This window comes from Arvicola amphibius, chromosome 8, assembly GCF_903992535.2.
Source record: "Arvicola amphibius chromosome 8, mArvAmp1.2, whole genome shotgun sequence".
NCBI classification, from domain to species: domain Eukaryota; kingdom Metazoa; phylum Chordata; class Mammalia; order Rodentia; family Cricetidae; genus Arvicola; species Arvicola amphibius.
The window spans coordinates 111,005,376-111,024,063 of NC_052054.1; the positions used below are offsets into that span (position 1 = coordinate 111,005,376).

The 18,688-nt window shown below is 42.1% G+C and overlaps 1 protein-coding gene across 1 annotated transcript in view; it reads left to right on the plus strand.

Annotated features, from left to right (window-relative positions):
- The first annotated feature begins 249 nt into the window (after window positions 1-249).
- Window positions 250-18,688, plus strand: part of Dock10 (dedicator of cytokinesis 10) — a 253,512-nt gene continuing 235,073 nt past the window's right edge. The window contains exon 1 of the mRNA XM_038339212.1: window positions 250-422. Coding sequence (XP_038195140.1) covers window positions 300-422 — 123 coding nt within the window. The 5' untranslated portion in view covers window positions 250-299. The remainder of the gene's footprint in view (window positions 423-18,688) is intronic.

Consider the following 18,688-nt stretch of genomic DNA (forward strand, 5'->3'; position numbering starts at 1 on the left):
CCACGCGCGTCCCGCGGCTCTCGCTGCAGATGCGCCTTAGCCGGGCCGAGTTGGCCCCGCCGCTAGAGCGGCGCAGAGTTTGCAAAGTCGCCGGGGAGCTCGAGCGGGAGCGAAGGGGGTGGGCAGAGTGGGGGTGCGCGCGAGAAAAACCCGCCTCTTGTGAGTTGAGCGGGGAAGAGGGGGGGAAAGGCTCCGAGTTCCGCTTCCTGATCGGCGGGTGGGTAGAACAGGCTGGCGCGGCCAGGGGACCGGCGGGACACACTCTCTCCGGGGCCGAGGTGACAGCAGCACGGCCCGCCATGGCCGGCGAGCGGACCCGCAGGTTCACCCGGAGCCTGCTGAGACCCGGGCAGGCGGCCGAGCTCCGACACAGCGCCGCGTCCGCCGCCGCGGTGGCCGTCAACAACCGGCAGCTGAAGCGGGTGAGTGCCGCGCGTCCTTCGCGCCACGGCAGGGTTTGCCAGAGGATCCCAGGCAGGCCTCCAGCCCTGTGAGCCCCAGCTCAAGCGGGTCCTCCACCCCCGCACTCTCTCCCTCGCCTCCTCTTAGAGCGACCCAGGAGTCACCTCCGCCTGGCAATGTCACCAAAGAATTAAGGACCAGAGGCGCATTTGGGGGACTTTAAGGGACATGGGACGCTTAGATGAGCAGCTGCGTGGGAGAGGATGTGCCCACATTTTAAGGAGGGTGGAGGAGGCGGGAATGAAACCACACTGGCTCAAGGTGACAAGGATGACAGGGACCTGAGACGGGGTGGGGAGTGGTGCAGGGGTGGTATTGGAGATCTACATGGATGGAACCTGTGGATAGATCCACAAGTCCGCGCGCCCCTATCATCCCTGTGGAACCTGGAAAAGATGCAGTGAGCTCCTCAGCTGGACTAAGCTGTAACCCCCACCATATATCTAGCGCCAAAATGAATGCAGTTCGCACAGCCCTCGCTCCACAGGCCGAAACCCCACAAACCACTTTATACTATTGCAGAAAGAACTGGGGAGACAGGATGGAGGGGACATGGGTTATTAAGTAGCCAGTGGCTCCTGGTGTTTTTTGAAGCGGTTTCATAGGGTTCTCCCCTCCAGAAGTCTCCACTGGTTACTTCCTTGTCGAAATGTCTTCTAAGTGTTGGGTGATTTCCGCGGGAAGTCCCTAGGGCAAGGAACCAACATCAGATGCCCAAATCATAGCCATGCATCTCCAGATATTCATAAATTCCAGTAGGTGTCACACTATAGGATGGAAGTAGCAAACAGGGAGCGCACATCAATGGTGGTGGAAAGGGGAAGCAGTAGGAAGCAGCCTTCTAGCAAGAGTGGGGCTCTACCACGGAGCTCTTGGCTTGACTTTGTTGGACCGGAATCCTCCTCGTTGTGGGTTTCATTTTCCTTTTTGCCAGTAAATACCATTAGGAATTAAACAGCTCTTTTTAAGAGTGTCAAAGAGAAAGAGTTTCTTTTGCCAGTCACCAAAGAGGAGGGAGCCAAAGCTGGTCAGAGCCAGTTCCCACAGCCAGAACCCTTCTCTAAAGCCAGAGGTCGGGAAGTTGAACAGAGCGGAAGCAAATTGCCTGGCAGAGACCAGAGCATCAGATGCCCCGAAGGATGGGGGTGGGGGAAAAGCCTGGGGTGTGAAAAGAACTGGTGGCCAGGCTGCCTTCTCTTTCCCTTCTTTCTCTCGCCACTTGCTGCAATCTGCAGCTACCACAGACTGTTAGCCAATCCCTTGACAGTGCCAGTCTGTGGTTTTGATATCAGCATGCACAGTTTTAGGGAAGAATAGACAAACTGTCAAAAACGGGCCATTCTGAAAAGTAAGAAAATATCACACACACACGCACGCGCGCACACACACACACACACACACACACACACACACACACACACACACCAGTAATTTTACTTTTAAAACAGTGGTTCTTAAACTTCGGTTGGCGACCCCTTTGGGAGGGGGGTCGAATGACTCTTCCACAGTGGTCGGCTAAGACCATCAGAAAACGCAGATGTTTACATTACGATTCATCACAGCAGCAAAATTACAGTTATGAAGTAGCAATGAAAATAATTTTATGACTGGGGGTCCCAACAACATGAGGAACTGCACTAAAGGGTGGCAGCATTTTAATATTTAATTTAGCATTTAATAGGAAGGTTGAGAACTACTTTTTTTTTAAAGGTTGCTCGGGGCTGTGCCTCTGTTACTCTTTGCAGTTAGTTTATTTTAGGGAATCTTAGCAATAATATGACAGAAGTTTAGGAGTGATGGCGTCCAACTAGCTTCAACAGCATGGCCTCTTTTAACCTGTGATTTGCTTTTTAAGTTCTCATAATGTTTCTGTGACAATGGAATTTCCATAAATAATGTGTCCTAGCTGCCCTTCTACACACACACACACACACACACACACACACACACACAAACACAAATCCCTTTCCTCAAGATTATCTTGCATTTGAAATCCTAATGAGATCTTGTCACAATGAATGAGCACAGTGTCCTTAAAGGGCAGTGAGAAGGGCCAGGGCTGCTTCACTGGTGCAGGTGCTTTCCTGGCTTCAGCACCTTGGCCAACACTCCAGAACCACTTCTTGCCAAGGCATTTCAAGGGATCCTCCACATTGCAGCAGGCAGTGCTGGCCATGATTTTGGCAGGAAGACATGCTCTCTGCTTCCTTCCCACCACGTCTCTTGGAGGGAAGTAGGAAAGGTTGGGCTCTTTGAGTTAGCCGTCACACTCAATGGGACCCGTGGTGACACTGCACTCTCAAGGGACTGACAACCTCAGGACTGGCCTACATGGTATGTGCTCATCATAGGCTTGAATTGATTCAGCTTCTTCAACTTCTGTGTGTCTGTTTCTCCATGCTCTCAAAGCCTGTTTGTCCAAGGGGAAAATAGGAGAGTGGGGAAATGGTATGGTCTGTCTACTGCCACAAGCTGTCCTCTATTATATTTGCGGGACGCTTGGGATTATATATTAATTCTAAGTTAATGGTGTTTATTTTTTTCGGAAGGCCCTTCAGAATGTTGCAGAGAGTGTTGCAAATCTTAGCTTGTGCTCCAGCGAATAGGGATAGATGGAAGGGTCACATGAACAACATCTGAGAATGAGATGAATTCTTTGAAACATATTTGGAGAGTGGAGAGGAGAGATCAAGGGAAGCTGACTGAAGGCCATGACCAAGGTCAGCTTTTGACAGCAACTGCCACAGGAAGTACAATAGCTGCCAGAGGAAATTCAACTTCAGTGTTCTCCAAACCGCCGAATTAGATTGACATGTGTACATGGAGACTCTTAACACATTTTGCTTCTTTCTAAGAACACTTTGAACAAAGACATCATCCCTTTCATTTCCCTAATTTCTTTTAAGGAAATTAACGGCTAATAACGTGTTTTGTGGCCGAAACGTAATATTGTCAAGTTTAAACTCTCCCCCGAAATTGCTCTGTTTTCTTATAAGTAAGCTTGTCTAGTGTAGAATTTCAGATCTAATATAGTTGGAAATTGTAAACAGAGGATGCTGTTTTGTTTACGGGCCACCTAGATCTGAGTAATCATATAAAACTTTATTAATTACAATACTGTGTGGCCTATGGCTCGGATGTATTTCTAGCTAGCTCTTATATTTTAAATGAACCCATTTCTAGTAGTCTATGTATTTTTATGTGGACTGGTGTTACCTCATTTTATACATGTCTTGTTTCCTTAACAGCTGGCTTGCATCTCTCTCTCCTTCAGCAGCTATAGGACATCTCTCTGACTCTGTCTTCTTTCTCCCAGCATTCAGTTTAGTTTTCCTACCCAGCTCTATTCTGCCCTGCCATAGGCCCAAACAGCTTCTTTATTAGCCAATGGTAATAAAACATATTCCTAGCATACGGAGGGGAACCCCACATCAGGAAATATGTCTCCTATGTTAGGACTTGAGCATTTTATCACCATGGCTCAACACACATATACATGCCAGGTTAGTTTTAAAGTGGTATTGATACTAGTTTGAAATTCTTTCTTGGTCAAAGTCTTTTCTTCAAAATTAATGGGGGGGGGGGGTATATGTACTTTTTCAAGAATTGGCTTATATATGTAACTTTTTACTATTAATTAAAATATAAATTTAAGATATGTGTACCTTTCTGCATGTATGTTTAGTTGCATTTCAAACAAGCACCTTTAAGAAGGATAAGTAATTCTGATGCAGTACCACACCAGATTTGTAATGTGTTTATGCAAGGTTGTCAGAATGACGGGAGACTTTGGGCAACAGAGAAATCACCAAATGGCAGCAATTACACAAGCAGGTGGATGATAAGCCAAGGACTAAATAACCATTTGCTCAATTGGTGCCTCCACTGGAGTCCATTAGTTTATTTGTGTGTGCAATTTAATACATTTATGATAATTTTTTGTTACCCAGAACATCCTCTGTAGCTCATTTTTAATTGTATATAATTTGTTATTAACATCTTTTAAAGAGGAAACGGCCTGTCAGAAGTGATTGCAGTTAGCCATGATTTTCCTATGCCTACCCACTCAAGAAGCATAAGGGGTAAAGAGAAGGAAGTGCTTATCCATTAATCACAAGAACCCCATCTACTTGCTTTGATGTCTTCTAAGTGTGGTGTCTATTTGCAATACTACCTTTGACGTTTTAGGGAGTACTGAATAAACAGAAGCTTTGCCCTCCCAAGGGACTTGGAGAAGGAATGAGCATCTAATGTGTTTGCATGAGGAATTCCTAGAAGGAAAAATGTCCTCCTTCTGAACTTCGTGACATTTAAATAGTGGAGAGTAGGAGGGATTTTTTTTTTTTTAAATTGAGTGGGGGAGTCTGGAATTTCTCAAAAATTAATCCAGAAGGAAGTGGAAAAATGTTCAAAGTGCTGTTGAATGAAAACAAAGTGGTTATTTTACTGTGAGCGTCCTGCATTAAAAGCACAATATGCAATATGCCTGTTAATTCGGCGTCTAAGGCACCCCGTCCTTTAACGAGAAAGATTAGTTGACTCGCTTGTGATTTTCATGTGTATGTGGGTGAGACTGCATGAGTTGATGCATACCACATGTGTGTAATGGCCCACCGTAACTTGAAGAGGGTGTACGATCCCTTGGAACTATAGTTGCAGGTGGTTGCAAGCTGTAATTAAAGTGCTGGGAACTAAATCCCCCAGTCCTGTACAAGAATAGCAAGTGCTCTTAAACACTGAACCATCTCTCTAGCCCCAATATTTTCCTTGTAACAAGACTCTTCATGACAAGAAGAACTGTTTTGACAGCAATCACTCTTGAGTTTGTTTCAATATGAGTAAATTCCCTTGACACCTCTGCTTGGTGAGGAAGTCAACATAAACTTTACAAGATCAAGTCCAAATGCTGTAGATTATGCCAGCTAACACTTAGGACTTCTCAAAGGCATTCCCAGTCACTTTCCTAAGTGACTTCTAGAAAACTTTTTAAAGGTTGAACAATGAAACACAGTCAACTTATAAGATTTGAAGCTTCCCCCATCCCATGTTTAACCATTTCATGAAGACTTGGCTCGTCTTAGACCTATCACTCACTGTGACAAAAACAGCTTACATAAAGAACTTCAGAGAATAAGGAATGTTTGGTTGGTTCATGGTTTCAGAGGGGTTAGTCCCTCATGGATGGTGGGAGGATGTGGTGGGCCAGAGCAGTTCACATTATAATTGGTGGCTAGAAGACAAAGATGAAAGAACAAGAAGCCAGGGGAGAAAACAGCTCCCAAACCATGCACACAGAGACACACCTCTTGAGAGACCCACTTTATACTCCTTAAGTATCTCATCATAGCATGGGACCATCCATGGATTGATCTAGAACCCTCACAATCTAACTCTGTGGAAACATCCCCATACACACACCAGAAGTATGACTTTCTAATTTTTAGTCAAATCAAGTTGATAATCAAGAAAAAGGAGAATTAGAACTGCATTAAACACCAAACCAGTTGTTAAGACCCTATGGGTACCTGACACAATATTAAATCTTTTAAGTTAATTCTCAGAACAATTCTATAGGGCAATTACTGTTGCAAGTTCCAGAAAGAAGGCCATTAAGATTCCAAGGGTTACATATATCCTGGAGATGTATACTAATGTAGCCACTCAGGAAATCAGTCTGTAGGTTTTCCAGGTCTAGAGATAGATCCACCAAATGACCCAGACATAGCCTAAGGAAATTTTTGCTTGATATAGATCTATTTACCCATCAATGCTCATTGCTACTCTATATGTAATATCTCTAAAATGGAATCTATCTAAATGTCCATCAGCTGATGAATGGATGATGAAATTATAATATACATTTACAATGCAATATTATTTACCTATAAAGAAAAATTAAATTGTAAAGTTTGCTGGTTAATTCATAGAACTGGAAAAATTATACTGAGTGTAGTTAGCCATGTTCCAAAAGATAAATAGTGCATGTTCTTTCTCATATCAGGAATCTTCAAATCTTTTGCTTGGTGTACATAACATGAAGCTTATATAGAAGCTAGGGAAATAGAAATCGCCATTGATGGGGGCAATGCATTATGGAATGGGATCTGATAGAATAAAACTGAAATGTAAGTGGATCAGGGAATAGTGAGAGTTTAAGAACTCAGGCAGGTACTGAAAGGAAGTGTATGGAGAACCAATGAGTCAGGGAAAACGTTTTAACAAGATGAAACTTCCATAAAGAAACTTCTTGGGAACCTATGATTTCGCAACCCATAGGTTTTTTGTTTGCTTGTTTGTTTTCAAAGAGGCCATGGATTTAAAAGAAAGTGGGAGGGGTATATGAAGGGGTTTGAAGAGAGGAAATGAAATAGTGAAAAAACGTGATTATAATCTCAAAAAATAGAATAAATAATTTTTTAAAAAGAGAGATAAAAAGAATGCAAGGGTTAAACATATTGCTCAAGGCTGAGCGACTACCATGATACACTAAATATACAAGGTTTCTCTTCCAACAAACCTCTAACAATTTTTCGGTTTGGTGCCTGCTACAGTAGAACCTCTAATTACTGAGCACGCAAAGCTAACATTACTTGTTTTCGCCTTCTGTTGTACCCAAGCTGCTGCTAGCTCACCTAAGGAACAGGAAATCACTCTTCCCACTCATGTTTCACAGAAGCTGCCAGCATTCACATCAGTGTTCCTGTGAAGTCTGTAGCTGCAGCAGAGCTGTTCCATGAACCTTTATAATAATAGACCCTTTAGAGGCAAGTGAACGTTCAGGTGTTAAATCTACAAAAACATGAACTCACTCAGCCGTCCTCATCATGTCTGGCCGGCAAAGCCTCAAGTGTATCTTGAAAACAATGGGCTTGATCTTTCTCACACCCCCTTCCTGGACTACTTATGCCTCTGCTATGCATTTCATAACCCCTATCTATCATATGTTTGTGCATCCTGAAGCCCATCTTCCACTTCTCTAAGCTATACCAGGATTCTTGTCTCCACATATTCTCTCATCCAAAAGAGCACATTTAAAGCACGTAAGAAGACAATCAACTTAAATATCCCAAGAGTGGTAAAGACAGCAGTAGCAAGAATAAAAATCAATATTAGGAAAATTAGACACAGTCAGATGTGGGTCATTGCAATCAAATCAGTATAACCACGAAGTCTGGTAAAAAGTTCTTCCTGTGGCCATTTGGAAAAGGAAAACGCCATGAGATTTCAGAGGTTCATAAGATCAAAGTAGTCTGCTCTCGGCATATTCAGCCCTGACCTCTAATGACACCCCAGAGACAATTTCTCATTGTTATTCATGGAGGAAAGTAATACAGTTATGGACCCTTGCCATTTAAGAGCATCTCACCAAAACCAGGAGCATTGGCATCACATTGGAGCTAATTAGGAATGCAGATCCCAGGACTCACACCACACATACCAAGGATGCAGTTTAGTAAAATCCGCCGTTTATCCTAACATTTGAGAACACATAAGATACATCATCAGTCAGTATGTTGGGCACACCATCAGGTTAAGCCAGTTGTATGAACGTCCAGTAACACGTGGTTGACAATGCAACTCTGAATATTTTGCTTATGACAGAGACAAAGTTTAAATTACTTATGAGTCAAATACAGCACAGGGATTGTTAATGACTTTAGGGAAGTCTCTTGCTTACGTATGCCACATTGCCTTCTCCACTTCACTGGAGTATTGGCCACATTTAAGTTTTCAGGTTGAAAGAAACAATAACATACTTTAATAGTGATGGTCCAAATCAGAAAATGTCCTCACCCTGGCTTATTGAGTGGGAGTTGACAAGGTAAAGGTGGGGCAAGCTGAGGCAATCACTCCTCATATCTGAGAATGTTAAATAACCTAACCTGTGTGTTATGGATTGAATATCTGTAACTACGCCCACTCCCCAGATCCTTGTATTGATTTGTTTTGTTTTGTTTTGTTTTTTGACAGGCTTTGGAGCCTGTCCTAGAACTAGCTCTTGTAGACCAGGCTGCCCTCAAACTCACAGAGATCTGCCCCCGTCTGCCTCCCAAGTGCTGGGATTAAAGGCATGTGCCAACACCACCCGGCTCTGGATTGGCATTTTAACTTACCCTTGGAATCTGGAGATAGCACCATTGGATTACACTTGAGGTAAACTGTGTCATGTGAATAGAAGTTTTATGGAAGTGATAATGGTTTTTAAAAATGAGAGAAAGGTCTCCTTCCCTCTACTACAGTAAGGTTTCCTGCCTGCAAATTCATGGTCCCATGATCTCAACTTTGCAGGCACCATACCTATATGAACCAAATATCTGTTGTTTAAGCTGCCTGTGTTGTTACAGCAGCATGACCTGGTTCAAACAGCAGGCTGCTATGATGACACCTTTTGGTTTTATATAACCTAATTTTGCTACCAAGTTGAAGCTTTTAGGAATTTGAAAGTAATTCAAAATAAATCTGAAGATAACAATCAGAAAATTATAAATATATTTTTGTCCCTCCTTGTCACAGGTTAATATATATGTATATATATAAATGTATAATATATATCCTAAGAGGGATATATACATATATGTATATATACATATAAAAATACATATCCATACATCTTGAAACGTCCTGAGGATGTGCATCCATGAGTTAAAGACCTTCATTTCCTCATAGGCTATGATGTGGTCCATGATCTCTGGTTGTTCTTCACTGTCTTTGTGGGATACTATTTCACTTCCCATCAAAAATATGCTTTTCAGGCCGGGCGGTGGTGGCGCACGCCTTTAATCCCAGCACTCGGGAGGCAGAGGCAGGCGGATCTCTGTGAGTTCGAGGCCAGCCTGGTCTACAAGAGCTAGTTCCAGGACAGGCTCTAAAAAAGCTGCAGAGAAACCCTGTCTCGAAAAACCAAAAAAAAAAAAAAAATATGCTTTTCAAAGTTTGACCATATGGGTTTCTAGTTGATGGGAGACAGTAGGAAAGGGCAGGTTCTATGAAGCTGGAGTCTAGAACTCCATTTCCAAACCCTGAGCTTACAGGGTGAAATTACTTCTCTCTTTTGAGCCTCAGGTTCTGGGTCTGTGATCATAGGCTGCCATGATAGTGCACACCTTTAACACCAGCACTTAGGAGGCAGAGGCAGTAGGATTTTTGTGAGTTCAAGACCAGTAAGTTCCAAAACAGTCAGGAATATATAGAGAAACCCTGTTTCAAAAATCAAAAAAGAGAAGAAAGAAAAAATAAAAGATCGCATGATTTGGCCCTTGCCTTTGCAGTTCCTCTGCTTCTGAGTTCTGAGAGTTCTCGAGAATCCTCATTCACAGATTTGACCTGCTGAGGAAGGCCATTCTGGACATCAAATGGAAGTTTCCCCTCAACCTCTCTAAGGTCTATAGCTCTGTTTTACTTATTTCAAAGCTCACAGCACTATCTACTGACCTTGGACTTACCTGTAACAATTCTTTTATACTCTGCTTACTGCATGACAGCAAATGCAGAGGTGAAGCTTTCTCACTGCACCCCGGGTACTTCAGGAGAGCAAGGACAAGGGGGCTGAGTGCACTGAGTAGAAGGTTGTCATGAGGGCGGGACTTGCTGATAGTGAAGAAATGATAACCCTTGATGCATAATCCTCATAGTCTTGAAGCATGGAACGCGCAAGCAATCAGGAAGACATTAAGATGCTCTATGTATTAAGTATTTTAGTTACACAATTTATTTACACTCTATCTTTGGCAATGGATTCCTATTCCCATTTTATAATGAGGAAAGATGCTCACAGACATGGAACTTGCCCTTGATGGGCAAGTAAATGATGAATCTGGAGTCCATTGCTGGCAGTCTGACACCCTGATCAGAGCTCCTCCTGAATGGTGCAAATGCCCACCAGGTAGGAAGAGCAGAGCAACCTCTTTTGATAGGGAGCAGATATCCAAGAGAAAAGGAAGCTATTTGGTCTCCGTTTCTAAAGCAACTTCTTACCAGGAAGTACTGGGAATACTTCCATCACACTGAGCAGTTCGTTCACCTGTGACATCCCAGCAGGCTGAGATACTGGAACTGATGCTCTCTAGGGTGCCTGCTTATTTTCCAGCAACAGGGTTGACACAGAATGAGTTAAGTTTTGCAAACAAAGGATTCCTCAGCTCTAGAAGGAACATCCTTCCATTATTCTTCTCCAGAAATACGGGTTGTTTTTTTTTTTTTTTTTTTTTTTTTTTTTTTTTTTTTTTTTTTTTTTTTTGCAAGATAAGCATGCAGTGGTTGGATTGCAAATTGCATCTATTACATTGTCTCTTTTAGTCTCGATACGATATTCATGTTTACAAATAAGGGGATTTATTTCTTTCAGAGCCATATTCATTTGCTTCTTATCACTCACAACAGTGTCTGTGGGCTGGAAACAAATGTTGGTGTTTTGTGAACTCGACATGTTGACCTACATTGAATGATGTAGAAATAATAAAATTTAATAAATTTGAATGAGTTAGCAGCAATAAATAAAAATATTTGCCTTGGGAAAGCGTCTACAGTTGGACTGACGAAGACACGTCTGCCTCTAACATGAGGAGAATTCATAGAGCTGCGTCATCCAAAGTCCCTTTCATTTCTGCTTCTGAAATATGAAAGCTCTCTGTTTTTCTAATTCAATCTGAGCATACCTTTCCTCCCGACATAGAATTTGGAAAGCTAGGCAGCACTTTAATTTAAACTTAATACCGAAATGGCAAGATTTAACAAAAGACTGGAAGGGAGTCTATTTAAAAAGATGACACCATTTATGATCAACACAATGAGCTTTCCCCCCTGTAATGGTTTTAGCAATTACCAATTTAAATCACTAATTAAGGCTGTCAAAATGACCAATGACTTTTGGCCTTTCAAATCACACATTCTATAAAAGGAACACAGGCATAAACATTTGACTCGGCAAACAGGCCACCCCCCCCCCAAAAAAAAATTAACAGAACTTACTATTCAGTGAGATATGGTAATTAAATTATTCTTGAACATGCATTGTTTATTTAATAAGCTGCTCAAGGTCCCTTTGTCCTAACTCTGTGGCATGAGAAAAAGGGAATTGATACAACTAGAAAATCTTCACTAAGTGGGGGAGATGTTAGAACTCCGCCACATTTGCAGAAGAAAATGCAAATGTTGAGCACTAATACTTAAAGATACTTGCTTTTTATGTGTTTCACATCTTTTGTTTATTTAAAATCAGCCATTTGTTCTAAAAGAAGATGTCTTTTTTTCCCCAAATGAATAAAAGCGTATTCTGGTTTACTCTATTATTATAAATAACAGAATGAATAGCCGTAAATTTGTTCTGAATCTGAAAGTGCTGGTAATAAAGTTTATTGGCATACCAACACGGAGAGATAAGATTCTTGCATAGCCTCATTGAGTACCACAATCAACTTGAAAAACACATGTCACTATCATTACTGAGTGTGGTTTCCAGGCAATGGAACCTTGACCATGCCATTAACCTTGGGGTTGCTTCTTAAATAAAATGGTGAAAAGATGTTTCTTAGTTCTGAATATCTGGAGATTTCTTAGTGATTTCAAGAAGGTTTCGCAGAGAATAAAGATACTCTTTGTTTCTTTTTCATCTGTCACTCTACCGAACTGATTTTAAGATTCCCCAGCTTAGCACCTGGAAGAACAGGTTCAAATGGTTTACACACAAGAAAAACTGCTAATATCAAAAAGAACAGCAATGAGAGGCGTGGCTGTCTTCAAATGGCCTGGGGCTTGGCAAAAGAGGACCAGACCATGGCAGGGTTGGGCAAGTCAGGTTCTTCCAGCCCTGTGGAGCATCAGGGACAAGGAACTGGTCCCATTTCCCTCTTTCTGCTCTAAGAGAAGGGAAAGATTTATTTCACTGAGAGAGCACCCTTTTCAGGAATCATAGGGATCTTGGTCACTGCAATTCTCTGGCTTAAGGTCTTAGAAAAACCCTCCCCACATGACTGACAGAAAAAAAGGTGAATGCCTCCACCCTGCCACTCTGCCCTGACAGTCACTGATTAGGCAATGAGAGCCCCCACTTCTTCCCTCCCTCTTTTCCTCTCTTCCTCCCTATGAGGATTGTTTTTGTCTCTGTGACTCATGTGACTTGTTTTGGGCTTGGTGTGGTTTCAGAGGTGTTGAGGAGGAGTCTGTTCTTCCTCCAGCCCCAACCCTACTAACAGCCACATAGACACAGTGTGGGGTACCCATGGCATGTTCACTGCAGAGTAAAAATGAACCATTAGAATAAGTCCACGTAGAAGGTGGAGGCTGGGGTCCTAGCAGTGAACTTTTAGTATTCTACTGAAAAGCCGATCTCTGGAACTGTTTAAATGACATCTGTCCATCCCCAATTTAAATGATGTTCTTTTGTGTTACTGCTCCAGCATTATGAGGAAAAGGTATGGATTTTTCTTTAGTACTTCTGATACTGAGAGACTATCAAAGTCAGATATGTGGTTATTGCCCCTCATTTTCCTAGGGCAACAAAATCCTGGCACATAGTAGCTGCTTACTAAACGCTCCTCACATGGAAAGAGAAAAGTCACATGTGCAGGTGTGGAAGACAGATGAGGCATGTGAAAAGAAACTGAAGGGTCTGCTATGACAGAAACAAAATTCCTAGGTGTGTTCAAAAGAGGACACTTGGCTTCTTGCATGAGGTGTAAGCCTCTGAACCAAACTGTTTCCATCTTCATGAGATCATTTGTATCTACTTGCCTGAAGAAGACCTGAACTCTATAACATCTCTAGTTGGCAGGCCAGTGTGGATGGGGAACATCACTTGGAGCCCCACCCCTAGGTGAAGAGCTATAGAAAACCAAAAACTGCCAAGAGTGAGAAGTAGTCCTCCCCCAAAACAACCACCTCAATGGTCATTTAATCCAAAATGGGCAGCTGTAAAATGTTGTGTAGAAGCAACACTAAATGGATTCAGCATTGCATGTTTATCTGTAGTCAGACTTGCACAGACAGATGCATGCATGTACACACACTCACACACAAAGAGACTGACATGTAATAATAATAATACTAATGAAAGGATGAGAGGCCATGAATTTGAAAGGGAATTGGGGTGGTGTAATTATGTTTTAATTAAATTTTTAAAAGGAAAGTAAAAAGGTGGAAAGAAAAAAAGTAGTCTGCTGACATTTTCCCATGAGTGGAGGGATGACATTGGACTTTCTCCTGAGTGTTCCGCCACCCTTTCCAATCATTTGTATGTAATTTTGCCTTAACTGCAAGTGGTATTGGGATCTTCAGGAGGGAAGAGTCCGTAGCTGTGCTTCATTCGTGCTGGGTAAGACTTTCACTATGACTGGTCTGGATGTTTTGGGGTCTCTCCTGCCTGAATTCCCTCACCCCTGCTCTGTCTTACTTACAGAGTAAATAAGACCAGTGAATTCAATGGTTCCCCAGAGTGAACTGTGGCAGAATCTTACTTTGATTTGTCATTGGACCTTATGAGGAGGGATTAGATGCTGCTCACATCTCCCAAAGGGAAAGAATTCCAACAATAGCTTCTAAACAACAATGTACAGTTTCTATTCATTAGTAGCAATTTGGATAATATAAACTGAGGAGCATGTAATTAAAAATCCCCACAACAAGCCAGTCAAAGACAGAAAGCCTAGTCTTGAAGTGTTGACAAGCATGAACCTAATAAATAGGACAGGGCCACGCAAGCACTAGGTGTTTTTGTGACCCCCAGCTTCTTGCCTGAGTGATACACTCAGGCCTTGTTGTTTGGTCTGGGATGTTAGTGTCTTTTCTGCAGATGATATTAGCAGACAGTAATTGATTGAAATGGAGGAACTGTGGGTCCACAGAGCTTTGATAGCCATTTGTTCCCAGTGCCATAATGGAGAGTGCTTGAGATTCAAAAGGAAGGGCAGGTCTGGAGGCAGATTTCCTACAGTTGTGTGATTTCATCAGTGCACACAAGTCCTGTTTTAATGCTATTATTTATACTGAAAGGTTGCCTTCCCTGCTTGAGGTGAGAGGATAGGATATTCCTGAATGTTATATGAACTGTATGGCTTTCAGTTTTAAAGTTCTGCTTTTTGATGTATTTGGGTCTCTTTTTCCATCTACACATAGAAAATATTGTAAATGGAGACTGTGCATAATCACACAGAAGCCATATTAATTACAACACTGCTTAGCCAATAGCTTAGGCATTTTCCTACCTAGCTCTTCCATCTTAAATTAATAATTTGTGTATTGCCACAAGGCTGTGGCCTGCGGTAAGGTTCTGGCATCTTTCTCCTTCAGCAGCTATGGGGCATCTGCCCAACTCTTCCGTCTTTCTCCCTGCATTCAGTTTAGTTTTCCATGTCTGGCTATATTCTGCCCTGCCATAAGCCAAAGCAGATTCCTTATTAACCATGATAATAAAACATATTCATAGTATACAGGGGGGAATCCACATCATGGCATTTATTAAGTTAACAACTCAAATATAATGAATATAAGAATATAATGAAGAAAACCTTAATAAGCACCCAAAGTCTCACTAGCCACTAATCACACACACACACACACACACACACACACACTCACACACACACACACACAATCTGTACTCTTAGGGTGTTTATTTGAGACACTTGTATCTTTACAAAACATCCCATGACATAAATCTTAGCTAACATAGAATATTTAACTTTTTAATGTGTGTTCTGTCATTGAAGCTAAGTTTCATGTTAATTTTTTTTACTGGCAACATTATACACAAGTACAACGTAAAATTAATACTGAGGACAAGGCGAGAAAAAATTGTGAAATTCCTCTTAATATTTTACAGTAAGAAACATTTAAACCTAAAGGGAAAGCTCATCTGAAAAAGAAAGGAAGCTGAGCCACAAGAGGTACAGAGGGTTGTGGTCAGAAGTACAGGGTCATGAGACAGTCTCTAGGCCTGTGGTTCTACTCCATTGGCCAAGTGTACCATCTGTAAGTGAAGATATTTTGTGTCATAAAATGGAGGTAGATAATTATGCTTGTATTTCCTTGGACTCTCCAGTGAAAGGGAAAGGACCTTTCATCCCACAGTGGTCTGTTGCCGAGGAGCTTCTGTAGGCTGCATCTGTCTAAGCTGAGCCCACAGGCCTACTTCACATCTTTAACATTTGAGGGCTGCTATTCCCTATTGTTTGCTGAGACTCTGTGCGGGTCACTCAAAAATGTGTGACACCCGCCCCCCTTTGTCATCCAGCTGAGAACATGCATCTCTTAGCTCGTGAATGCAGAAAGGACCTAGCTGTGTCGTTTGGTTCGAGCCATTTCTGTGAGCGGAACTTTTTGTCACCAGGTCTAATAACTGAAATGACTATAACTGATCTCCCAATACCCTGAGAACTGATTGACCCTTGGCTGAACCTGGCTTGGTAGGATGTGGATTTTGTAAATGGATTTCCGTTGCTTCCATAGCCAATAAACTCAAATCTAGTGCTGAACCACATCAGTGCTGCATGTAGGTGAGAAGCTGGTAAAGGTCTGACCAGGCTATAACCAAGGGGGTCAGCCTTGATTATATGAATGGATTCCAGAAAAATCTGTTTGGTGCTCATTTGGGTTGTCATGAAATTGAGATCCTTGAGTTTGGGTGGAAGATCCTACTTTTTGTTGAATGTAGACGGAAGTCTACCTTTTTTGACCTTGGCTCCCTTTATCGATTATCAAAGCATACCACTGTGGGCCAAGTTCATCATATGTTACATCCCTTTCACCCTTTCTTCTGCCTCCCTCTTTCACTTATAAAGATTTATATAATGGCCACTGAGATAACCAGGATCATCTCATGATATCCAGGTTTTTACATCTACATACATCTGCAATGTCTCCTTTTCTGTGCAAATAAGTACATTCATAGGCTCCGGGAATTTTGTTATGGATGTGTTTGTGAGGTCCAGCACAAAGGATGCTCAGAAATACACTAAAAAGAATAAATTGCCCCCCCCCCAGAAGTGCTTTCTGATGCAAAGGCAAAGTAGAAGAAACAGTCAGGGACCATGGGCCACGGGAGGGGGTCACCTGCAATCAGGGTAGGTCTCCCTACCTCATTTAAACCTCTCTAAAGATGCTCACACAGACTTGCCCAGCAGCGACTACAAACCCAGCCTATCTGAAAATGAATGTTCACCAGCACCTTTTCAGTACTTGCTCTTTTTCACCTGGGCCACCTCCTGTGAGTTCCTAGTTGATCTTGGCCTTTTCTTTCTATGTCTCCACAGCATTGCAAGTACAGTGATTACCCTTAACCACAATTGCACAGCCACCGCCTTGTCTTATCAGAAAGCTGTAGTTCTGTTACAGTTTCATAAGTGACTCCTAGTTGGATGGACAGGCAGTGATGTATGTATTATTATGGCTGTTTTGAGTGCTCAAAGCACTTCATGTGATGCTTGAAAAGGGCATGTATCACAAGGATCATAATGAACATTCCTTTTCTTGCCTTACTTACGTGCTTTGATGACTACCTGCTTTCTGGAAACAAGAGACCAGGCATTCAAGTTCAATGCCTTTGAAAAAATAAAATAGATTCAGGTGCTTTTTTAAAAAAAGGCCTCATTTTAATTATTGCCTTTCGGGGAAATAATAGGAGGAAAAATGCATCTTGGGCTTGCAATTTCTTTAGATTTTACAGTGTAAAACCTATCGTTTCTAACATGGAATTTTTAGTTATTTAACGTTTCTTTGGTTTTGAAATACTTTCCCCCCAATTGTGATGAACCCTTTAATTAGTTATTAAATTTGTGTGTGTTGTGTACATGTGAGGTGTGTATGTGTGTCAGTGTATATGGTATGTGTGAGTGTATGTATGTGGTGCTTGTACGTGTGAGATATGTGTACATATTACATATAAGCGTATGTGATTTGGTGTGTGCATGTGAGGTATATGTGTGTTGGATGTGTGCATGTTATGGGGGATTGTATGCTACATATGTATGTTTGTGAGAGAGAGAGTGTGTGTGGTATATGTGTATGAAATGTTGTGTGTGCAGTGTATGCTACATATGTGTAATCTGTGAATGTGTGTGTGTTTTGGTGTGTGTGGTGCATGTATGTGTGATGTGTATGTGTGTGCAGTATGTGGTGTGTGTGAGTGTGTGTGTGTGTGTGTGTGTGCAAGTAAGTGTGTGGGGGGTATGGTATGTGTATGTATGGTGTATAGTGTGTGTGCAGTTTGGTGTGTGTATGGTGTATGTGCGTGATATATGTGTATGTGCAATGTGTGTGTGTGTGTTTGTATGTGGTGTCTGTGTATAGGTGTGTGTTATGTGCAAGTACTTGAGACTGAGCAGTCAGTGGGCCTTGGGATCTGTCAATCTTTGCCTATGCTGCACTGGGATTACAAGCATGCTCTGCCATGCTTTTTCATGAGTTCCAGGTACTGAACTCAGGTCCTTATTCTTGGAATGCAAGAACTTTGCCAGATGAACTACCTCCTCAGCCTTGCACCCTAATTTCTAGGAGTTATGTCTGGAGGAACTATGAAGATATATTAAACCATTCTCTGGTACCACAGAAAAACCTTTTATCTCATGTTTTGGAATGCAGTATCCCCTGGCTGCCTGGGTCACAGGCCTGTGTGCCATGTTTGAGCATCTGCGTATGTCGTTTACCTTCCAGCCGCAACCTTCATGTTTGCTCTTCTGCCCAGAATTGTCCTATCTCTACAATCTGCCTTTTAGATTTATTTTCTCTTGACATCTCAAGGAATCCATCTCTGGTGTCCTAGGAGGCTTCTGAGTCCAGGGAGCTTTCGTTGTGCAGGATTTGTCTTTCTTGTGACAGATACCTTTGCCATGAGCTTCAGCATCCAGTGATGTCCTGTTCTTGAATCGGTTGGTAGTGTGTATGCTGTTTGAGCCATTGAGCCATTTCCATCTCGTGTAGCTTTCACCTTTTACTTTATATTGTTTTCTAGACCTTCTTGTGCACAGACATGGAATTTCCCAGGTTAAATTCTTCTTCAGCCTTAGAAAGGCCCCAGAAAGGATGTACAGCTTCCCACTCTTATGGTCTATGAAAGAATTTATTTGTACCGTTGCCTTGACGATAAACGTATTGTCAGATTGTGGTTTTGGACAGTTTGGCAGGTGCAGCGTGGCTTTTTTATTTATATTTCCCTGTTTAAAGGGTACGGGACCTTTGCACAGGTTTTCCAGCTCTTTTGCACTCTGACAACTTTGTCTTGGATGATTTGCATGAG